This window comes from Daktulosphaira vitifoliae, unplaced genomic scaffold (genome assembly GCF_025091365.1).
Source record: "Daktulosphaira vitifoliae isolate Bord-2020 unplaced genomic scaffold, ASM2509136v1 Scaffold_1, whole genome shotgun sequence".
NCBI lineage: Eukaryota > Metazoa > Arthropoda > Insecta > Hemiptera > Phylloxeridae > Daktulosphaira > Daktulosphaira vitifoliae.
Genome location: NW_026099572.1, coordinates 58,941,438 through 58,954,870, shown reverse-complemented (window position 1 = coordinate 58,954,870; position 13,433 = coordinate 58,941,438). Strand labels below are relative to the sequence as shown.

At 27.9% G+C, this 13,433-nt stretch overlaps 3 protein-coding genes across 38 annotated transcripts in view; 1 reads left to right on the top strand and 2 right to left on the bottom strand.

Annotated features, from left to right (window-relative positions):
* The window catches only part of LOC126894757 (uncharacterized), a 239,303-nt gene that overhangs the window by 31,211 nt on the left and 194,659 nt on the right, over window positions 1-13,433 (bottom strand). The gene's annotated exons all lie outside the window — the stretch shown is intronic.
* Window positions 1-13,433, top strand: part of LOC126908504 (E3 ubiquitin-protein ligase Topors-like) — a 56,568-nt gene that overhangs the window by 30,578 nt on the left and 12,557 nt on the right. For all 36 annotated transcript variants that reach the window (XM_050690725.1, XM_050690657.1, XM_050690649.1 and 33 more), the window contains one exon: window positions 13,303-13,338. In XM_050690725.1, the coding sequence (XP_050546682.1) occupies window positions 13,303-13,338 (36 nt within the window). The remainder of the gene's footprint in view (window positions 1-13,302; window positions 13,339-13,433) is intronic.
* LOC126909060 (uncharacterized) lies at window positions 1,952-2,957 on the bottom strand. The gene is made up of 3 exons (XM_050691432.1): window positions 2,883-2,957; window positions 2,490-2,778; window positions 1,952-2,437 (listed from the first exon to the last, which is right to left on the bottom strand). Exons 1-3 carry the CDS (start codon window positions 2,954-2,956, stop codon window positions 2,300-2,302), a joined length of 501 nt encoding a protein of 166 aa, XP_050547389.1. The 5' UTR covers window position 2,957; the 3' UTR covers window positions 1,952-2,299.

The window sequence follows — 13,433 nt, the reverse complement described above, 5'->3', positions numbered from 1 at the left end:
CTATTATCTGCATATGTTTCTAGTGATCTTAAATATCTAGACCCATCAAAACCATATCCTATCTTAAAATATTACTCTTTTCTTTTGCATCAAGAATGTACTGACAAAGGATAAATCATTTTAACTATTATTCTGAATGTATTTAAAATATATAACTTTAAATAAAAAAAAATTATCTACTGTGTTTAGGTTTAAATACTGGTGCTAATTTCTCACCACTAGGTAAGCAAATAATTACTAACATTCAGTTGAATGCGNTTCTCACCACTAGGTAAGCAAATAATTACTAACATTCAGTTGAATGCGAATAAGAAGTTCATTTGAATAATAAAATAAGTTATTAAGATAATATTTATAATATGTTGGTTTCTTGGAATTCTAAAGATCCTAAATATCTAGACCCATTTACAATATATCCTTTTCTAAAGTTTCACTCTTTTCTTTGAAACATGAATGCACTATCAAAATGATTTTAACTTTTATTCTAAATACATTTCGTATTTAACACTGTAGTGTTGCAATTACATAAGTCTTTTAAAATCTAAATTTTTAAGTGCTAATTAACTATTATTTACTTTAATTTTGTTTTGTACTATAATACGGTTTAAATATATAAAATTAATCTACTGTGTTTAGGTATAAGATTTTATACTAACGATCTATTACGTAAGTAAAGAATAACTAATATTCAATGAGATACGACTAAAGAGTTCATTTCAATATAATATAATTTATTAAGATAATATGTTTTATCTATTTTTATCATCATCGATATCTAGTGATCCTAAATATGTAGAGCCATTCACAATTTATACTATCTTAATATATCACCCTTTTCTTTTGTATCAAGAATGTACTGACAAAAGTATAAATCATTTTAACTATTATTCTGAATGTTTTTAATATATATAACTTTAAATAAAAAAAACTTATCTACTGTGTTTAGGTTTAAATACTATTGCTAATTTCTCACCACCATGTAAGCAATTAATTACTAACATTCAGTCGGATGCGAATAAGAAGTTCATTTGAATAATAAAATAAGTTATTTAGATAATATTAATTATATGTTGGTTTCTTGGAATTCAAAAGATCCTAAATATCTAGACCCATTTACAATATATCCTTTTCTAAAATTTCACTCTTTTCTTTGAAACATGAATGTACTATCAAAATGATTTTAACTTTTATTCTAAATACATTTCGTATTTAACACTTTAGTGTTGCAATTACATAAGTATTTTAAAATCTAAATTATTAAGTGCTAATTAGCAATTATTTACTTTAATTATGTTTTGTACTATAATACAGTTTAAATATATAAAATTAATCTACTGTGTTTAGGTATAAGCTATTATGCTAACGATCCATTAAGTAAGTAAAGAATATCTAATATTCAATGAGATACAACAAAAAAGTTCATATCAATAATAAAATAATTTATTAAGATTATATGTTTTATCTATTTTTATCATCATCGATATCTAGTGATCCTAAATATTTAGAGCCATTCACAATTTATACTATCTTACTGCATATGTTTCTAGTGATCTTAAATATCTAGACCCATGCAAACCATATCTTATTTTAAAATATTACTCTTTTCTTTAGAAATGTAAACGTACTATTAAAGAATAACTAATTTTATATTTGATTCTATTTACATTTCATATTTATTACTTATGTGTTGCTATTTTGTCACATGTCATTATATTTTTAATATTGTTAGGGCGAGCGGTATATTAATATTTAATAATAGAACGCTCCAGGGGCGTACTGGCTATGTGTGAGGCCAGTCGGCAATTTTTTGATTCAATGAGGCCATAATTAATGGCAGCTTTTAGGGGCCTTGGCCCCCAGGCCAAGTATTTTTTCTTATTTATTTATACATCTTCTATCTTAAGTTATAAATATTCTGCTAAAAATAATAGTGTTATCTGAAGAAAAAAAATATAAAAATTTGTAAATATCTATTTATTGAACTTAAAATGTGTTCACAATACTTTATAACTTTATAAGTAAATTTTATTTTTATCAATTTATAAAAACTTAAAATTAATAACTATTAAAGAGTATTTTTACTTCCGAGTACTATTAAAAAAAAAAAAATGACTATTTTAACAGCTTATCCGATTAGAAGCCTCTTCATTTCTGTTGAATTGGCAGCCAATTGATCGATAATAATGTTATATGGTACTTCCATATCACGTTCAAACGACATTAACATAAATGCTTCTAATTTTTCGTCAGACAGAGATGATCTTAATCGATTTTTAATTTTTTTAAGGATTGAGAAGCTTTATTCGCAAGTTACTTGTGTAAACGCTAAAGTGGTTACCAGCTTATAAGTAGTGTATAACTCGTTATAATCAGTTGTGTGAATAACTAGTGAATACAAAAACTCGAATGCACATGAAATGCATGACTTACATTTCAACTTATTCACCGCACATTTTAGCTCTTTTTCTGAANCATGACTTACATTTCACCTTATTCACCGCACATTTTAGCTCTTTTTCTGAATCTTCTTCATTGTCACTAATTTCATCTTCGAATGTACTATACTGGCTATTACTTATCAGACACACATGGGTAATTGCATCATAATTCTGAGCAAATTCAATCAATTGACGTTGCACCACCACAACGTCAACTCGAGCCAAATTTGCAATATTTGCCATAGATTTTTCAGGGAACATGAATTCTGGCTTTTTCATTTGATAAATTCTAGGGTCTAAAAACGAAGCATCTTGAATTATACATCGGTTGTTCATATACCTAAAAATAACAGAAAAATTTCTTAATAGTTTGATAAAAAAATGCAAATAAATTTAAAACATTTATAACTAATTAATTACTTAGCTTTTAAAATAACATTTTACCTGTCGTTTAATGTTCCAAACGCATTGTTGAAAACTGTTTTGTACACTTCGACTTCAAACCTTTTTTTTTTCATCTTTTTCATCGGTAACTAATTGACCTGGCATTTTTTTTTTTGTCGAATTCTGTTTTTTATTAATTCACAAGACCATGTTGTGTTTTCGGTACCATCTATGTTTTCCAGTATGGATTGGAAATATTGGAAAAATTGTGTTGCTTTTTCAAAAACTGGTTGAAAATTATTAACTCCTTCTATTAATTTGGTTTTCAAATTATTTAGTAATAAAAAATCCAATGTATAATTTAATCTTTTTGATTGAAGACATGCTGATGCTGAAGAACTTAGGGAAAATAATGACTGAAAAACAAATGCCGTTAGTATTGTTTCATATTTTAACATCTTGTTAGCTATACTTTGAGCTTCTAGTTTTATGACTGAGTCAAAATCATTAGAATTTGCCACGGTTAACAAAGCTTTGATAACCGTTAAAAATCTATTTTTTTCTTCATTAGGCGTATTTATTGGGTCAAATACGTGGTTTAACGCAACATCTTTGCTCCACCAACGGGTTTGTCCAATCTTTTGTAAGCGAAGCATTTTGTCAGACCCAACGTGATTTTCAACCACAGTTCTTTTCCATTTTGCCATCCGCTTATAAGACTGACCAAAAAACATTGCTAAACGGTCTAGCAACAAAAACAAATTCACTGCTTCAGGACATGAACTAGCTGCTTGAGTTAGTGTGAGATTTAATATATGACTAAAACAATGAGTGTGTATGGAGTTTGGAGCATCTTTTTTTATTAGAGCCTGTAAACCACGATGGATTCCATTGAAATTAGCTGCTCCATCATAAGCCTGACTGACTATATTGTTCAAAGTTAAACCAACATGTTCAAGACCATTTTTAATAGTAGTATATAAATCGGTTGCTTCTGAAGAATCTACAGGTAAAAATTTAATCAAGCGTTCTTTAATTTCACATTTAACTACATAACGAATGCAAATGGCTAATTGGTCTGTTACACTAACGTCTTGCGATGAATCTACTAGAAGACTAAAACACTTAACTTCTCGTGCTTCTTTTCCTATTTCAAGTTGAATAAAATTAGTTATTAAAGTTATAATTTTATTGATCGTAGTCTTAGAAATAAATGTTACAAGCGAACCTCGTTCTCTACAGGGTGTCACTAAATTATGATTTTTACTTTTTTTTATAACATATTCTAAATGTTTTTCAAGAAGCGGATCAAATTTTAACCAAGTTCTTAGTAATTCGAGAAAATTCTCATGATTTATACTTTTATCGTCTAATGAATAGGCTTGTTCTCCTTTATGTGATCTATAAGCGATACTTTATCTGCCAATATAAAGAATACCTTCAATTATTCTTGATAAGAAAAGCCTTCGTTCTGAAACTTGTACTAAAAAAGTTTCGTTGGTTTACGTTTATAAGTGCTGATATATCATTAGATTTTTTTGCCTACATATATGCGTACACGGTTTCATTGTGTACTTTAGAGTTTACATGCACTTGAACTTTCTTGTAAATGTGCTTAGTTAATGTTTTCATACCTTGTACAAATAATGAATCCTTAATATATGAAAAAGCCATGCAAACTGAACAATACACATTTTCTTCTTCTTTATTAAATGATAACCACTGTCTTGGCACTCGTGTTTTATCAGTATCAGACAACTGGCGGTAATACACTTTATATGGATTAAAAGGCAACTCTGCATATTGGGGTTGAATAGGATGTTTCAACAGAAACGTTAACTTTTCAGCTAAATTTGAATCATGTTTTAAAGCTTTAAAGTTAAGGGATGAAGTAGACAATAACTGGGATGATAAATCTAACTCTTGTAAGTCTTCATTTGTTGTTGGTTCATTTGTATTGTTTGTAAATTTTTTAATTTTTATATCTTCGTCAATAAACTCCTCAATTTCAATGTTTTTATTGGTATTTCCTGAGTTCTTAAATCTACAGAACTTTCAGAACCATGAGTTGAATTAAATGAAACTTCAGTCTCAGTAACTATTACATTTTCCTTGTGTGTAGAATTATTGCTAGTTACAGGGATTAATAATGATGAAAATGTGATATCTGTTTGTCTGTATTTATAGATCCATGATGTTTTAAATCGTCGTCGTCATTTTGGTGAGTTGAAACAAGTTGAGATTTTAATTCACTTAGATTTTGTCCAAAATTAAGTTTTAACTGTTTTTTGTCTAGTGCAATACTATGTAGTTTTTGTTGGTTTGCTTCTTTTCTGCGTGCTCTACCAGATTTACGTTTTGGTATAGGTCCATCACTAATGCTACGTTTACGTTCTTCCATACTAAATTTAGAAAAAAAATACTCATCGTAAATTTTGTTTACGTGCTTAAAAAATAATTTTATCCATTTTTTTCAAATTTAAACAGATATAAAAAAATTTTAATTCTGAATGTGTCTATGAATTAGTTTTCTTTTTTTCTAGGTTTCTTACGAATCCAAATTCCAGGCCCCTTAATATAAAACTATATGTTAGAAAACATGTAGATATTATATTTACAACTAAACTAAGTATCTATAATTAATATTTAGATAGCTAGATGGTAAATTTAATTTTAAAGCGAAAAGGAAAGAACGCGTCAAAGTCAATTTTCAAAAGACGGTCAGACAATATTAAAATGTTGGTAGGTACGGAATAACATAATGGACGGCGGCCGTTGAGTAATTGCACCGCGTACCGTACAAATACCTACTTACGTCCTACCTAATTAATTTTTAATTAATAATTTATAATAATTTCAAAAGTCAAATAGAGCCATAATTTATAGTTATTAATCAATAGGAAATAATTAATTTTATTGTTTTTATACCTTAACTTAATAGAACGTTTCAATGAATCCTCAAATCATACNTTAGAGCCATAATTTATAGTTATTAATCAATAGGAAATAATTAATTTTATTGTTTTTATACCTTAACTTAATAGACCGTTTCAATGAATCCTCAAATCATACAAAATTTAGTGCGGGCTGCGGAGTGTGGGTTAACGGCGTGTCACGCTCGGTTTATTGTGGTCGANACGCTTGGTTTATTGTGGTCGATTGTGTTCATGTGTTCTTTTGAAATGCAATAGATACTATCTATTAGATAGGTAATAACACTATAATATCAGTTTTATGGCAATAGTTTATTAGTACACAGATTAAACGAAAACGATTAGCTCATCTGCAATTTCCACACGAAACAAAAATACAAACTAAAGAAAAGAAACACGCCAGCACGATGTATTACCGCAAACCGTTGTTATTTCATTGTACTACTTACTGTAATTTGTAGGATATAAGTTATAAGTTATAACGATATCGATATCAAGATAACGCTTTTATGCGTAGCTGAGAAGGTATTAGTTTTACTATGATGTTTTTTTTTTTTGTGTCTGTGAACGCTCAATCTCAACTCTCGCTGGACCGATTTTGATGAACAATTTTTCAAAAGATCACAAATTGTATCTAGTCGAAGACATTACCCTCAAAAATTGAAAAACATTCCCTCGTTCCGCGTAAACGGCGGAAATTCCCCAAAAAATTACAAATTTAAAAATCGCTAATTTTCGATATTTTTTCAATTTTTTTTACTTAAAAGTGCCATAATTTTTTTAAAAATGATCGAATCAATATAACTTTTTTTTTATAAATACATTAGATATTTCCCTATCATTTTTTAAATTTTTGTGAACATTTAACCCTTTAACAGCCCACAGGAAGGGTTTCCAAATGGTAGCTTTTTTAAAAAAATTTAACTTTTTCAACTTAACTTTTGAAAATGTTCCGAAAAGACTGAAACTTTTATATATATCTTAAATTAAAGCTTATGTAATATACTTTAATTTGAAAAAAAAAATTTGATCTCTGGATTTGTCTTCATGGTAAAAATGACTACCGTATTCAAAAATTTGCTATTTTTGTGTTAAAATTCTGTGTTTTGTATTTTATTTTATTTTAAAATACCTGACAAGGGGAGTACAGATTTTCATAAATATTATATAAATTAAAATTTAATATAGTATAGAAAGTTAAACTTATTTAAATTTGTTTGCTTCTTTTAAGTCGAGAAAAATAACTTTGAAATTTGAACTAGCTTAAATAGCTAATTTGTTCACATCGACGGTAAAAACGTACAGTGCCGAGTTGGTAAAACTTGAGTTTTACAAGATTGGGTTACGAGGTTCCAACCCGCGTATTGCAATGAATTTTTTGCATTTTTTCTTAATTCTTTTTAAGTTAGTATAAATTTTTAACTCGTTTGATTTTTATCTCATTTAGATTCAATAACTTCAATAAAGATCAAGGATCCCATCACTTTAGTCGCCCCTTGCAAGAAGAAATTTCTTATTCGTATTAAAATTATTTTACTATATTTTAAGTTTTCGCTTCGATGCAAAGCTGAGAAGATATTTTTTTGTGACTATCATTTATTTTCTCTGCTCTAACTTGACCTACTTTTTTCAACAATACGTCAAATTACTACAATTCGTATCTATTTATTGGTTATTTTAGTTAAAGTAAAACATTAAAATTAATTCAGTTCATATTTTAATTGTAGTATCTTCTTAAACACCAAAAGATACTATGAAATGATTACTATTATTTCTATTTAAGTTATCTATTACGATAAAAATGCAAAAAAATATTGAGTTACTCTGATAAATTTACTATAAATAGTAATTATAAAATTTCCTGACTGCATATTTTTAACACATTAAAAATCAAATTATTACTGATTTGATTTTTAATATATGTTAAAAATAATCAGTCCAAATTTTCATTTTTAACCTATTTTTTTGGTTCTTCAAAGTTGATGAAAAATTTTTGATAAAGATTTATGAAAGTTTATAACTTTTAAATTTTAACTAGCTTAAATAGCCAATTTTTTCACCCGACGGTAGCGACGTATGGTTGCCGAGTTGGAAAAACTTATGTTTTACACGCTTGGGGTACGAGGTTCCAACCTGCGTATGGTAAGCCAACTTTTTACATTTTTTCTTAATTTTTTTTAAGTTTGAATAAATTTCAACTCGATTGATTTTTATCTCATTTAGATTCAATAACTTCAATAAAGATCAAAGATTCCATCACAAGCGTGTAAAACATAAGTTTTTCCAACTCGGCAACCATTAAAATTATTTTACTATATTTTAAGTTTTCGCTTCGATGCAAAGCCGAGAAGATATTTTTTTGTGACTATCATTTATTTTCTCTGCTCTAACTTGACCTACTTTTTTCAACAATACGTCAAATTACTACAATTCGTATCTAGTTGAAGATATTACTCTCAAAAATTAAAAAAAAAATTCTAATTTATCAATTAATCAGTTAGTTATTACATGTTCTCCATAAAGACAATTAAAATCATTAATTTCTAATGTTTTCAAAATATTTATTAACGAATGAAGTTTGATATAATAGGTTTCAACTACAAAATTAAATCATTTTACNTTGATATGATAGGTTTCAACTACAAAATTGAATCTTTTTACTTTGTAATTTAATAAATTTTTTACTGAATTTGTGTGTACTACTACTAGACTATAATATTCCAAATTTTTTGGTTGCTATATAAATAATTTCTAAAAAAAATGATTGTTAGTTTTTCCTGAATTAACAATTAATTTTTACAAATATAATCAAATTATATAATACGCTCAATTGAGTAAATTTTTTTAACAACTTTGTTTTGTTTGGTTCATTTAGTTAAAGTAAATCATTAAAATTAATTAAGTTCTCAATATTTCAATTGTAGAATCTTTTCAAACAACAAAAAAAGTTCCTAGGAAATTATTACTATTACTTCTATTTAAGTTATCTATTACCATAAAAATGNATTATTACTATTATTTCTATTTAAATTATCTATTACGATAAAAATGTATTATTTTATATGTAATTAGTAATAATATAAAAAATTAGAAGTGATAGAAAAAGTCTAATTGTAGATATGAAAACAACGCGAAAAGTTGATTTAGAAAAGTATATTTTTGCTTCTGATTAAAGTTCCTTGTAGTCCAGTGCATTTATTTATAGTAACAAACAGTTTTTATTGAAAAATATTACATCAAGCCCTTTAAATTTTTATAGACGTAAAAATAAAGTAATATACAACTACTTTATTATTTTTATAATTTCTTCTTATAAATTGCAATATTAAATTATTGAATATCAATTTCATACTAAATTTAATAACAATAATTAGTATTTATTCATATATTATATTTTAAAATCAAAGAACTTCTAATAAGGATATAATCAATGAAATAAGTTTTGATGTTTCTTTTGTAATTATTCACCAATTTCTTAGAATTAAACACTATCTACTGATTTGCATCGAAGGTTTTCTTATGATAGTGATTTTAATCACTGTCAGACATGGGTGCCCGCAGGAAATTTATAAGGGGCCAAAAAAAATTAAATACCAAAAAGTAAAATTAAATAAAGTGTTTATTAATATATATATATTCATAAGTCATTACTAAATAAAAATTGAAGTCTTCACGGTTGTTCTGTTGCAAATCTTGTTATTAACTGTTCAATGAATTGATTTTTGCCTGCCTTAACTTTTTCAAGATGTACACTTAACATACATAAACCATTTAATCGGTCTTCACTTGTCGTGGATCGAAGCCAAGTTTTTACTCTTCGTAATGTACTAAAAGTACGTTCTGCAGTGCAGCTTGTAGCTGGTAAAGATAGGAATATATCTAATGCAATTGTAATACCGGGGAAAAATATTTCACTATGTTTTAGTAAATCTATAATGTCCATACTTTGAAAATCTTTTTTTTGCCAATAAACATACCAACTTTCACTTTCAACTAAAAAATTTACAATTTTATAAAAACTATGAATGATTGTTAAAATTTCAACGTACTCTTCTTTTTTCATTTTTTTAAATAATGCTGGATGAAGGTATTGTAATGGAAAAGCAACACTATTACCTTTTTCAAATCTTTCCTTGATAGATTGTATTATTGATTCGAGATATGATACAAAAACCGATACTCTATAATAGTCTTCAGGAGTTTCACTTGGATAGTTGTTTCTATGTAACTGTTTTCCGGTAATTCTGGGACAAGTAATAGTAAGATCTAAATCATTTACTATAGATTTAGCGTTAATAAATAATAAATTAAAGCTTTCAATTGCATTTATTCTATCACTTTCAAACATTTCCAATAATGTTTCCATATGTTCCCGAACTTTATAAAGTTCTATTGATTCACCTTGTAAAATATTAGTAACAGGTTCCAAGATAGCGCTGTATTTTGCAATTATAGTCATTGTTATTATAAATAAAAAATTTGAGGCTGAGGAATATAAATAAAAAGCATCTTGTCTTGTATTAGCATTTGTCATATCATTTATAGATAAAGATTGGAGACTTTGAATTATTGTAATAAAATTTTCAGAAAATACTCTAATACTTTTATACTTTGAAGACCAACGTGTTTCACAAAATAGTGGTATGTTAGGTATTAGTTTTCTTCGAAGTGTACTTTCACGATAAAATTTAATAATTTCTTTAATTGTGCCTGTAGTATTACGAATAACCATAATTTTGTTTAAGTCATTAATAACTAAATTTAATCGATGACTAGCACAATGAAAAAATAAAGCTTTGGCATATCGGTCCCTAATTAGTTTAGCAACACCACTTTCTTTTCCAGCCATTGTAGCACAGCCATCATAACCTTGTCCACAAAGTTTAGTTAAATCAAGACCACAATTCACCATAAAGGATAATATTTGAGTAGCAACCGATTCTGAATCTAATTTATATAAGGGTAAGAAGCCTAGAAATTCTTCTCGTATTTCAAAAGGATTTGACTGTTTGTCTAAAAATCTAATTACAATTGTCAATTGCTCAACACCAGAAATCTGCTGTTTCGTCGGCAATGATAGAAAACGCATTTGCGGTATTGGCTTCACACACTATGTTTATTTTAATATTTTCCTACACAATGTTATTAGTTCATTTTGTGTTCTATGAGATGAATATTTAGCATTTCCTGTACAGTTTAAAAAATGATTTTTTAACATCTTATCGCCTGAATCAACACGAAAATGTAGAAGATCATGAAAATTACCTGAATCTGTTTTTTCCCTCGCAAAGCAATGTCATGAGTTCCACANTTCTGAATCTGTTTTTTCCCTCGCAAAGCAATGTCATGAGTTCCACAAAACACAATGGTTGATACTATGGATTTTAATTTTTTTCCGTTGGTTTCTATTTCTTTTTGTAGTCCAACATTTACTTGTTCAATCACACTAATTTTTTTATCAATCATAATATCCATAAAAAGACATTGATTCAGAATGCCACTTAGAAGATATATGTATTTTAGAAAAGTTATGAAAATCCTTGTACTTAGTAAACGGTTTTATTATAAATTTACCTTGTGCACCTCTGTGAATAGATGGCTTAAACAGCACACATACTCTACAAAAAGCTCCTTTCACACCCTCGACTGCTGAATAAGTTAACCATGAACTGTTTTCGTGCAACCAATTGTGCCTAAATGCACGAGTATTTCCTGGTTTCAAATCACTTTTAAAGTTATAATTAGTGTTGGGTACCCAAGGATGACGCAAAAGTTCGAATTTCAAAGAATTGTCAATATTTTCTTGAATTTAATATTTTCCAATATCTTTTTCATCCGTTATCCCATCACTAATAACATAACTTTTTGTATTTATAGCAACCGACATACTTTTAACTTCACACGATTCTGTATTATTTATTTCAATTACTGAAGTTGAGGGTTGATTATCAGAATCACAGAATTTAGGTTTTTTGAAAAAATTTCTGATGTCCATAATAGTATAATATTAGATAATCGACTATATAAATATAATTATGATTTATAAAAATAAAACTTACTATAAAAATACTTATAAATGTATAGTATAGAACGTACNATAAAAATACTTATAAATGTATAGCATAGAACGTACTGTATTTAGGCAGCTTTGTTTGTGTGTTTCATTGAAGGAAGCGTGCTGACAAATAAAACTAGATAGTCGATCGTCACTCGTCGTTCCATTATGGAATTTCCGTACAAATTGATAAAAACCTCTAAAATATACAAGACAATACCCGATAGCCATCGGTCGACAAAATTGTAACGGCATATGACGATAAAACCCATTAAATCAATAAAAATAAATACATATAGAAATCCGGTTGGATTTTTTTGTTTTATATATAAAATTTTCAGATTATACAAATTTAAATCAGATTGGTTATAATTTTTAAAAATTTATTTCCAAAGTCCAGGGGTGCCAAGAGGGGACGTTTGCCCCCCCCCCTGCGGGCGACCATGCTGTCAGATATCCCCTATACTCGTCCCATCTATGCCTCGTCTATACTGTGCCTCGACCTCACTGTGCTACCGTTTTGTTTTCTTAATTTTAATTACTCGTTATCGCTATCATTGTTGAAATTTTTGACATAGGTCATAAATTTGGTTAGCCGAGACTTTATTTAACACCCCTCTTCGGCTGCTTGCTTTCTCTGCCATTATTGACAGCTGCGGATGATAACAACACTTTGTACTCTTTAGCTATATTTGGTTACAGCTAGAAATTCCATTTTCTTTGTCCGAATATAGCACCTACGCGTAGATTACGCACGAACTCGCGAAACACTATTTGAACTAAACGGGAACTAAAAAATGAACGAACTAAACTTATAATTAACTAAAATAGCACCTATTATATCTAATAGTTATTAGACGGTTCAATTTTTAACAATCGTGTTTGTAAGGACCAAATTTTTAGGTGAGCTGTATATTAACATTTAATAATAGAACGCTCTATATTTTTAATTGTTGATTGTACTTTTTAATAATAAAAAGGTGTTAATAATTAAAGGTCATACGATGATTAATGAATAAAATTGTCTGTGATTTATATAATTCTATTAATTTATTGTGTTTTCCCTTAATTTTTATCTTTTCATTGCCCTCTTATTATTATTATTATAACATTAGTAGTTTAATCATTTTACTGATATGTCAGTCAAGGTGACTAAATTATTGAATTGTTAGTATGCAAGTGGGCTTTTTATCGGCCTATAACAACAACGTGGTTTGCCACTTGCGTTCATTTGTTATCTATTCATTGCCTCTCATTATTAGTAATGCGTGCTATATGCGACGGTGCAAAGTCCAGCAAGTGCCGCAAGGACGACAAGACACGCTGCAAATGATATGTGTAGTTTTCTTCCTGTCGTTATTAACTCGAGGTCAAGCGCGGGTACTACTATTTTTTAATTTAGACATTTTTCGAATGCGTTACTATTCCCGCCTAAATATAAAAATATTAATAACTATTGTCATAAAATGATCAATTTTTTTTACTCTGACAGGATTTAACACAAGTTCCGAGGATGTAAATATGCATGGTAATGATTATCATATAATAGTTAAACAAAAATATTTATTTTATTTTTTCACAATAACACAAATAAGGTATTATTTAAAAAAAAAAAACATTTTA